Below are 10,693 nucleotides of genomic sequence, written 5' to 3' on the forward strand. Positions count from 1 at the left end.
GGGGGAAGAAACGGCGGGAAGAGGCTCTCGTCTCGCCGATAGAGCGGCCCCACGCTCCTTTTCATTTGTGCCGGCGCCCCCAGGCGCGCCCCAGCGCGCCGGGTTCGGCCTGGGTCCACCGGCACCAGTTTCGGCCCGAACGGCGAAAAACGGGCTACTAGGGGCACGACTGGGTCGAATTTTGAACGCCAGCGCGGCCAAAACGCCTGAGGATGGCCTGTTGGGGCCGCGGCTGGAGATGCTCTTACCTACAGTTGTTACATAACCTACGTGAACTTCCTTTCCCTCCAACTAAACATTTCCCCCCTAATTTTTAGGTGGGCTCCAGCCCTCTCTAACACCTAATTAAAGCCTGTCAAATCATTCCATATGTGGGTTACCTGACAACCTCTTCTTAGATGTAGCATCGCTACTCTCCGCACGCTTTCTCCCTCCAAAATGGACAATGCTAGACCTACCTACGGTCTGTTACGTGTTTTACGTAAACAGTGACATGGAAAGAGATTATTGGGTCTATAGGAGGGCACGGCCCCACCCCCGTTAGAATAGGGGGCCGATAAGTTTAGTTGTATGAAAAATTACGTAGGCCTTCGTAGGTAATACGTAGGTGTAGGATTATCGCTCCAAAATTACCGCTAATGTACTCTGCAAATCGCAAGAGAGTAGCAGGGCATGGTCCCGATCAGAACCTCGAAATCACTAGTTGAGAGTACTCGATGCAAAGATCACTCCAACTCCCCAGGTTGCGACAAGTGGCGCCCATGCAACGCGCCACTTGTTGCAACTTGGGAGTTTTCCTTTTTTCGTAGATATGTTTATTTAAAACACTTTATCTCTCAAACCGTGTGTCCAAATCTCAAATCGCTTCCACCATTGGATTTCTCACATCGAGATCTTCAAAACCTAGATCCCATGTTGATAGGTTTTTGACGTATTTTTTTTCACGAAAAAAGCCGGCCAAAAAACCGGACGAAAAAACCGAACTGGGAGCATGGGTTTTTTCCTTTTTCTGTAAGAGGCACGCCCGTGTCTCTCATGAAATTATAACCGTGCCTGTTGCGGAAACAAAACCGTAACTCTTACAAAAAAAAAGAGAGAAAACACGATTTTTTTTCGTTTCCGAAGAGTCACGCTGATTCCATTTTATTGTGCTCCTCGTGCCACACGCTTCGCCGCGGGAGCGCGTCCTGGAGCGATTTGGCTGGAGGATAAAACACCACGGAGCGGTTCCCGGTTCAGTGGTGCTGCGAGAAACTCGTCCTCCTGTTGGAATGCCACACCTGCAAGCGCTCCAGCAGAGCAAGCTAGTCCACATGGCCAGGCTGCTCCTCCTCCTCCTCCTCCTCGTGGTCGTCGACCTGGCCTTCGGCTCGCCGGCGGCAGCGTACGAGCGGCGGCGGAACGCCATCACGCACGTCAAAGGGTTCGATGGCCCTCTGCCTTTCTACCTGGAGACGGGGTACGTGGAGGTGGACGACACGCACGGCACGGAGCTCTTTTACTACTTCATCCAGTCGGAGCGCAGCCCGAGGGAGGACCCCCTCATCCTGTGGATCACCGGCGGCCCCGGCTGCTCCGCGCTCTCCGGCCTCTTCTTCGAGATCGGCCCTCTCAAATTCGACGTGGCCGGCTACACCGAAGGGTTCCCGACCCTCGTCTACTTCGAGGACTCGTGGACCAAGGTGAGCAACGTCATTTTCCTCGACGCGCCCGTCGGCACGGGCTTCTCCTACGCGCGGGAGGAGCAGGGCCTCAACGTCAGCCTCACCGGCACCGGCGCGCAGCTCTGGGTATTCCTCGAGAAGTGGATCGCCGACCACCCCGAGTTCGCCTCCAACCCGCTCTACATCGGCGGCGACTCCTACTCCGGCTACCTCGTGCCGGTCACCGCGCTCGAGATCGCCAACCATAATGATGCCGGCCACGCAAGCGGAGGACCCAAGCTGAACCTGCAGGGCTACCTGGTGGGCAACCCTGGCACGGACGACAGGTACGACACCCCGGGCAAGGTGCCTTTCATGCACGGCATGGGGCTCATCTCCGACGAGCTCTACGAGGCGGCGCAGGTCAGCTGCAGCCGGGACGACTTCGTCACGCCGAGCAACGCGCGGTGCGCCAACGCTCTCGACGCCATCAACCTGGTCACCACCGACATCAACCCCGTGCACATCCTGGAGCCCTTTTGCGGCCTCGCGCTGCGAGACCCCGGCGGCGCCACCGTCTTCACGAAGACGGCAAGGCTGCTGCTCCAGGACAACCTGCAGCACAGGCTGGCCCTCCCCGTGGAGTGCCGGGACAACGGGTACCGGCTGTCGTACATCTGGTCGGACGACGCGGAGGTGAGGGAGACGCTGGGCATCCGCGACGGCTCCATCGGCGCGTGGAGCCGGTGCACCACGCTGTCGCATTTCCGGCACGACGTGCGAAGCACAGTACCGTACCACGTCAACTTGACGCGCCGGGGCTACCGAGCGCTGGTGTACAACGGTGACCATGACCTGGACTTCACCTTCGTGGGCACGCAGGCATGGATCAGGACGATGGGCTACCCCGTGGTGGCGCCCTGGAGGCCGTGGTACTCCAAGCAGCAGGTCGCGGGGTTCACGACGGAGTACGCCCACAACCTCACCTACGCCACCGTCAAGGGCGCCGGGCACACCGCGCCGGAGTACCGCCCCAAGGAGTGCCTTGACATGCTTGACAGATGGACCTCGCCAGCCGGCAAGCTCTGACTCCGCCCCATTGCGAACACGCATTTCGTGGATGAATATTTCATTTCACAAAACATCTTAGTACTAATGTGTAAGTCAAATGGCTCGCGTGTGTGTGTGCTATTTCAAAAAAACAAAATGGCTCGTGTGTCGACTTAGAAATAGTTGCTTCACATGTCTGCATAATAGAAATAGCAAAATCAAGTGATCAATGGTCAAATATGCTTGGAGTCCGAAGTCTGACCAGTATATGGCATTATTGTAGTGGTTAGCCATCCACTTCATGTGTACACGTTTTGAAATCAAATCTAAGTACAGTACTTTGGAAAATAAAGTTGGACCAATAGAAGGCATTACCGTAGCGACAGGGGGTAGAGGTTTGTTACCAACACGCATGTTTTGGTTTTTATTTGATTTGATTTTACTGAGACTGTCAGACTCTTGGAGCATCTCCAGCCGCGCCTCCAACATGCCCTCTCAGACGACTTTTTCGGCGCCGGCGTCGAAAAAATGTCCCAGTCGCGCCTCCAGAACGCCGAAATTCGCCGGTTCAACCCGTTTTTGGGTCCAGCGACCGCAGGCCGAACCCGGCGCACTGGAGGGCGCTCGGGGGCTCCGGCACAAGGGAAAAGCACGGCTGGCCCACGCCGTCAGGCGAAAAGTCAAGTATTTCTTCCCGACTCGCCTTCCACCCTCCCCCTCCCCCCCGCGCGCGCGCGTGCGCGCTCGGCCGCCAACAGCTGTATCCCGGCGCGGCCCACCGCCCGCCACCGCCAGATAGCCCATTCCCGCCGAAAAAAGAACAGAGGTTTCGCCGCGGCAACCCCTCCGCCAGCAGCTGGGCGTTTTTTCCGCCGTTTCTGATACGCGCCCACCGCGCCCGTAAGGTGTTCGGTGATTTCACTGCCTAGGCAATGGACTCGGACGACAAGGAAGCGCTCGCCGCGCTGCTGGAGAAGGAAGCCGAGGCCGACGTCCAGGAAGAGGAACACCTCATGGTGCTCGCCGCCCTGCTAGCGAGCAATGAAAAGCCGCGGCGAGGTGGCTCGGCGCCGGGGCGGATGAAAGCAAAGAACCGGCACCGTCTCGAAGGCTACTGCATGCTCTACTCCGACTACTTCATTGACAGAACATTTCGGCACTGTTGTCGGATGAGCCGAAAGCTCTTCCTCAGGATTGTGAATTCCATCCGGGAGTTCGACATGTACTTCAAGTGCAAGAAGGATTGCACCGGCAAACTTGGATTCACCTCGATCTAGAAGTGCACGACATCGATGAGGATGCTTGCATACGGAGCTCCCGGTGATTCACTCGACGACTATGGGCGCATGGCCGAGTCCACCACCATTAAGTGTTTCTACAAGTTCTGTCGGGCAGTGGTGGCAGTGTTTGGACCGCAATACTTGCGTACACCCAATGCAGAAGACACTGCTCGAACCCTAGCACAGAATGCAGCAAGAGGATTTCATGGGATGCTTGGAAGCATCGACTACATGCATTGGAAATGGAAGAACTGCTCATTTGCTTGGCAGGAGATGTACAAAGGCGCCAAAGGCGGTTGCAGTGTAGTACTTGAGGCGGTGGCCACACAGGACCTCTGGATTTGGCACTCCTTCTTTGGTATGCCAAGAACTCACAATGACATCAACGTGTTGCAGTGCTCTCCTGTCTTTGCCAAGCTTGTTGAAGGTCATTCTCCTCCGCTGCACTTTAAGGTCAATGGGCGGCACTACAACAAGGGGTACTACCTAGCTGATGGCATCTATCCGAGATGGTCTACATTTGTGAAGACTATCTCAAACGTTGTGCCAGGAGGCAAGAAGTCCCACTTTGCCAAGGTGCAGGAGGCTTGCCGGAAGGATGTCGAGCGAGCATTTGGTGTGCTCCAATCTTGATTTGCTGTTGTCCGGTACCCTGCTCAGACATGGTCGAAAGATCAAATGTGGGAGATCATGACTTGATGTGTCATCTTGCACAACATGATCATCGAGAGCGAGCAGGAAGAGCCAGTGTTTGACACTGAACCATACTACAGGCAGGGTCCTCTAACCGAAGTTGATCACCAGCTACCGGTAACCTGGACTGCCTACCTCAGTATGCGTCAGGAGATCCAAGACCCACAGGTGCATCATCAATTGCAGCAGGATCTAGTGGAGCACCTATGGAGGCTCAAGGGCGACGCCTGGCGTGACGTATGATGAAATATGAGTTTTTTTGTTGAACTATATAATTTATATTGAACTATTTGTTCTTGCACTATTTTGTTGAACTATTTGATTTTCTGTGATGAACTATCTGATAAAAATATTTATGTTAAGAATTCAATGCCGAACCACGATGAACCACGCCGAATATGAGCTGATTCTTGCCCATATGGGGCATTTATTCGCCGAAAGTGGGCCGAAAACTGGGCCAATATCGGCGCCTGGGGGCGACGGCTGGACGCCCAACCGCCCCCAGCGCCGATTGTACCGTCGGCTCGCCCCCAGGTGGCGATTTTTATGCCTCCTGTGGGGGCCAACGGCTGGAGATGCTCTTATTGTGCTAGCCAAGATATGCCAAGAACGCGACACCTCTATACCTTGCAGGTTCCTCTCAAATCGTTAACTCATGCGAGCAGAAAAATAGGCAAAACAAAAAGAAGAGGTCGCTATCCTAAAACCGAATGAAGTGTCGCATGGATGTCACACAAGGACCCTCTCTCAAGCAGGCGTCCGAGAAAGATTTCTACAAAACCCTTGGAACTGTGTGCCCACCAAGACACCATTCTCGCCCCTATCATGTCAAGACTTGGTTGTTATTCAAATTCAAACACACCGCATGGTTCAAATGAAGAAAATAACATGATAAAAGCAAGACTACAGAGTGTTATGGAGATGTTAGTGATGCTCAACAAGATCATGTTGGAGCTAGGTATAAACTTCTTGGTTCTCGATCCTACGACGCACTTCGAGGAATGCCTAGATCCTATTAGGACCGTGCTCTCGCTCAACAAGGATTTCCATTGGTGATGTACCGAATGTTCCCAAACATGTGTCTCTCATATTCAATGATCATGTTATGCAAGATGATGCAACTAGTCATGATTTGCCATAGAACTTTGGAGTTCCAATACTCAGCAGGGCCACCAGCGATTGCAAAGCACTCCTAAAGCACACCAAAAGCTCTCTCCACGTCCTTTCTAGTTGACTCTTGACGTGTTGCAAGGTGATAACTTTTGCTACCTTTTAAACGCGGAATTGTTTTGACAAATGTGAATCATGGAGGATAGATGTCACCTGCAAGGTAGTAAACCATCATGTACTCATGACCATTGGTTGTATTGTTGCAAGGAGGAGCATCTCCGACAACAAGCCTAGCAAACAATGGTGATCTCAATAGCACATTCGGGTCATTGTGAGAGCCAGGAAATCCAAAGAATGAATGCCAAATACATAGATCCTCTGATGCAACATCCTCAAGAATGATCGTTGGATCATTGAAGTGGCCTTTGTACTAACCTTTCCATCATGTTGGACAATTCTTCCATGTCCAGAGCATGCAGTCAACTGATCCTCTCGGTGTCTTCCTCGCTGGGTGCCCTCAAGTACTCCAGCCCAAAGACATCAAGCACTTCTTTTGCGCCCATATGCTAGAACTGGAACAGCCGCAATACACTTCATCAAAGGGCTCACACTTATCTCTCTCATGCATTCCTTCTAAGCTTGAACCGATCATCATACTTCTCCATGGCTTTTGGAATGGTGAGAAAGAGACTTGTGTGCATCCGAAAGAGGTGGTGAAAATACTTCTTTGAATAGGTTAGATTAGGGTCAAAATAATCTCTCATAATCTTGGCCTGACCCTCGTCTATTCACGATTGAGTTATATGTGGCAAAATTGCGATCATCTCCTCAGCCGCCAAATATCATCGTTGAAAATCATGCCAACGACAATTTCGAAGTCATTATCATGTTCTTCCTTCACGGGATGACGACGAGTCCTCGAAGATAATCTCTCTCATCTTCTTCATCTTCAATTGAAACAATGCGGTGCAATTCAATTGGACAAAACAAAATGAGACAAAAAATACTCACCTAGGCAAAACGTCGAACACTTGCAAGGCGGTGGTGCTCTACGGGCCGGCCAGTGTTGAGCCCAAACTAGCGAGCGGTAAGGCGTGGGGATGACCGACAAAGGTGCGCAACACAGTGAGATGCCAAGTAGACAACGAGGAAGAAGATCCGAGGCGATTTTTGATGAAAGGGTTGACGCGACGACATTTCATCTCATCTCAGGCGACTACGACGGTCGGCGAATAGCTCGGACTCTGGCAGAAAAGCAGTGAGGGCCAAGGGAGGCAATGAGGTAAAGGTGGGTACTTGCTAGCGCCGATGTAGTGGGGCTTGGGGTTGGAAAAGTCGGCGCAAAGTTTACTTGGCTGCCTCGAGTTCGAGTGTTTTTTAGGCGCCTACGGGGCTGAGGAGTAATTTTTTTTACTTCACTATTCGGTTCACGACTTTGGCTAGGTGTCGGTTTGAGGAGTAACTGGAAATTTTACTCCTATAACCGGATTTAGGGGATCGACTAGAGATGCTCTTAGGCTTTGGAACACGGTCATTGAGAAATTCTACATCGTTGACATGGACACTTCCTTATGGCATTTGGTGGACCCCGTCGAGGATTGATAGCAAGTACAAGCGCGGTGGGCACCCCCAACAGAAAAGCCCAACCTCTACACTGTTATTGATCATCGAGCCATTTACATGCAACTAGTGAAGGAAATATGCCCTAGAGGCAATAATAAAGTTGTCATTTATATTTCCTTATATCATGATAAATGTTTATTATTCATGCTAGAATTGTATTAACCGGAAACTTAGTACATGTGTGAATACGTGGACAAACAGAGTGTCACTAGTTTGCCTCTACTTGACTATCTCGTTGAATCAATAATCGTTATGTTTCCTAACCATAGACATGAGTTGTCATTTGATTAACGGGATCACATCATTAGAGAATGATGTGATTGACTACACTCATCCGTTAGCTTAGCATGATGATCGTTTAGTTTGTTGTTATTGCTTTCTCCATAACTTATACATGTTCCTATGATCATGAGATCATGCAACTCCTGAATACCGGAGGAACACTTTGTGTGCTACCAAATTTCACAACGTAACTGGGTGATTATAAAGGTGCTCTATAGGTGTATCCGATGGTGTTTGTTGAGTTGGCATGGATCGAGATTAGGATTTGTCACTCCGATTGTCGGAGAGGTATCTTTGGGCCCTCTCGGTAATGCACATCAATATAAGCCTTGCAAGCAATGTGACTAATGAGTTAGTTGCGGGATAATGCATTACGGAACGAGTAAAGAGACTTGCTGGTAATGAGATTGAACTTGGTATTGAGATACCGACGATCGAATCTCAGGCAAGTAACATACCGATGACAAAGGGAACAACGTATATGGTTATGCGGTTTGTCCGATAAAGATCTTCATAGAATATGTGGGAGCCAATATGAACATCCAGGTTCCGCTATTGGTTATTGACCGGAGACGTGTCTCGGTCATGCCTACATAGTTCTCGAACCCGTAGGGTCCGCACGCTTAACGTTCGGTGATGATCGGTATTATGCGTTTATGTGTTTTTGATGTACCAAAGGTAGTTCGGAGTCCCATATGTGATCACGGACATGAGGAGGAGTCTCAAAATGGTCGAGACATAAAGATTGATATATTGGATGACTATGTTTGGACATCGGGAAGGTTTCGAGAGAGTTCGGGCATATACCGGAGTACCGGGGGTTACCGGAACCCACCGGGGAGTCAATGGCCTTAATGGACCATAGTGGAAAGGAGGAGGAGGCGGCCAAGGTGGAGGCGTGCCCCGCCCAAGCCCAATCCAAATTAGGAGGGGGGGCGGCCCCCCTTTCCTTCTCTCCTTCGCACCCTTCCTTCCCTCTCCTACTCCAACTAGGGAAGGGTGAATCCTACTCCCACCGGGAGTAGGACTCCCCCCTTTGGCGCGCCTAGGAGGCCGGCCCTCTCCCCCTCCCCCACTCCTTTATATACGGGGGAGGGGGCACCCCATAGACACACAAGTTGATCATTGATCCCTTAGCCGTGTGCGGTGCCCGCCTCCACCATAATCCACCTCGGTCATATCATCGTAGTGCTTAGGCGAAGCCTTGCGATGGTAGCATCATCATCACCGTCATCACGCCGTCATGCTGACGAAGCTCTCCCTCGACACTCAGCTGGATCGAGAGTTCGTGGGACGTCACCGAGCCAAACGTGTGCAGACCGCAGAGGTGTCGTACTTTCGGCACTAGGATCGGTCGATCGTGAAGACATACGACTATATCAATCGCGTTGTCATAACGCTTCTGCTTACTGTCTATGAGGGTACGTAGACAACACTCTCCCCTCTCGTTGCTATGCATCACCATGATCTTGTGTGTGCGTAGATTTTTTTAAATTACTACGTTCCCTAACAGTGATATCAGAGCCAGGTTTATGCGTAGATGTTATATGCACGAGTAAAACACAAAGGAGTTGTGGGCGTGGGTATATACAGATTGCTTGTCGTCACTAATTGTTTCTTGATTTGGCGGTGTTGTTGGATGAAGCGGCCCAGACCGACATTACGCGTACGCTTAAGCGAGACTGGTTCTACTGACGTGCTTCGCACACAGGTGGCTGGTGGGTGTCAGTTTCTCCAACTTTAGTTGAACTGGATTCAATGAACAGGGTTCTTTCTGAAGATCAAAAAGAAATCACTATACCGCGTTGTGGTTTTTTGATGCGTAGGTAAGAACGGTTCTTGCTCAGCTCGTAGCAGCCACATAAAACTTACAACAACAAAGTAGATGACGTCTAACTTGTTTTTGTAGGGCATGTTGTGATGTGATATGGTCAAGACATGATGCTAAATTTTATTGTATGATATGATCATGTTTTGTAACACAGTTATCGGCAACTGGCAGGAGCCATATGGTTGTCGCTTTATTGTATGAAATGCAATCGCCATGTAATTGCTTTACTTTATCACTACGCGGTAGCGATAGTCGTAGAAGCAATAGTTGGCGAGACGACAATGATGCTTCGATGGAGATCAAGGTGTCAAGCCGGTGACGATGGTGATCATGATGGTGCTTTGGAGATGGAGATCAAAAGGCACAAGATGATGATGGCCATATCATATCACTTCTATTGATTGCATATGATGTTTATCCTTTATGCATCTTATTTTCCTTAGTTCGGCGGTAGCATTATAAGATGATCTCTCACTAAATTTCAAGGTATAAGTGTTCTCCGCACCGTTGCTATAGTTCGTCGTGCCGAGACACCATGTGATGATCAAGTGTGATAAGCTCTACGTTCACATACAACGGGTGCAAGCCAGTTTTGCACACGCAAAATACTCAGGTTAAACTTGACGAGCCTAGCATATGCAGATATGGCCTCGAAACACTCAGACCGAAAGGTCGAGCGTGAATCATATAGTAGATATGATCAACATAGTGATGTTCACCATTGAAAACTACTCCATCTCACGTGATGATCGGACATGGTTTAGTTAATATGGATCACGTGATCACTTAGATGATTAGAGAGATGTCTATCTAAGTGGGAGTTAAAGTAATTTTATTAATTGAACTTTAATTTATCATGAACTTAGTACCTGATAGTATTTTGCATTTCTATGTTGTTGTAGATAGATGGCCCATGTTGTTGTTCCGTTGAATTTTAATGCGTTCCTAGAGAAATCTAAGTTGAAAGATGATGGTAGCAATGATACGTCTCCAACGTATCTATAATTTTTGATTGTTCCATGCTATTATATTATCAACCTTGGATGTTTTATATGCTATTTTATATGATTTTTGGGACTAACCTATTAACCTAGAGGCCAGTGCCAGTTTCTGTTTTTTTCCTTGTTTTTGAGTATCGCAGAAAAGGAAAACCAAACGGAGTCCAATTGACCTGAAATTTC

At 49.8% G+C, this 10,693-nt stretch overlaps 1 protein-coding gene across 1 annotated transcript; it reads left to right on the top strand.

Annotated features, from left to right (window-relative positions):
• Nucleotides 1–1,220: 1,220 nt before the first annotated feature.
• LOC125529335 (serine carboxypeptidase-like 2) lies at nucleotides 1,221–3,045 on the top strand. Its single transcript, XM_048693752.1, has one exon. The coding sequence runs from the start codon at nucleotides 1,272–1,274 to the stop codon at nucleotides 2,730–2,732; it is 1,461 nt and encodes a 486-aa protein (XP_048549709.1). The 5' UTR covers nucleotides 1,221–1,271; the 3' UTR covers nucleotides 2,733–3,045.
• The last annotated feature ends 7,648 nt before the right edge of the window (nucleotides 3,046–10,693 follow it).

Source organism: Triticum urartu, unplaced genomic scaffold (assembly GCF_003073215.2).
Source record: "Triticum urartu cultivar G1812 unplaced genomic scaffold, Tu2.1 TuUngrouped_contig_5528, whole genome shotgun sequence".
NCBI classification, from domain to species: domain Eukaryota; kingdom Viridiplantae; phylum Streptophyta; class Magnoliopsida; order Poales; family Poaceae; genus Triticum; species Triticum urartu.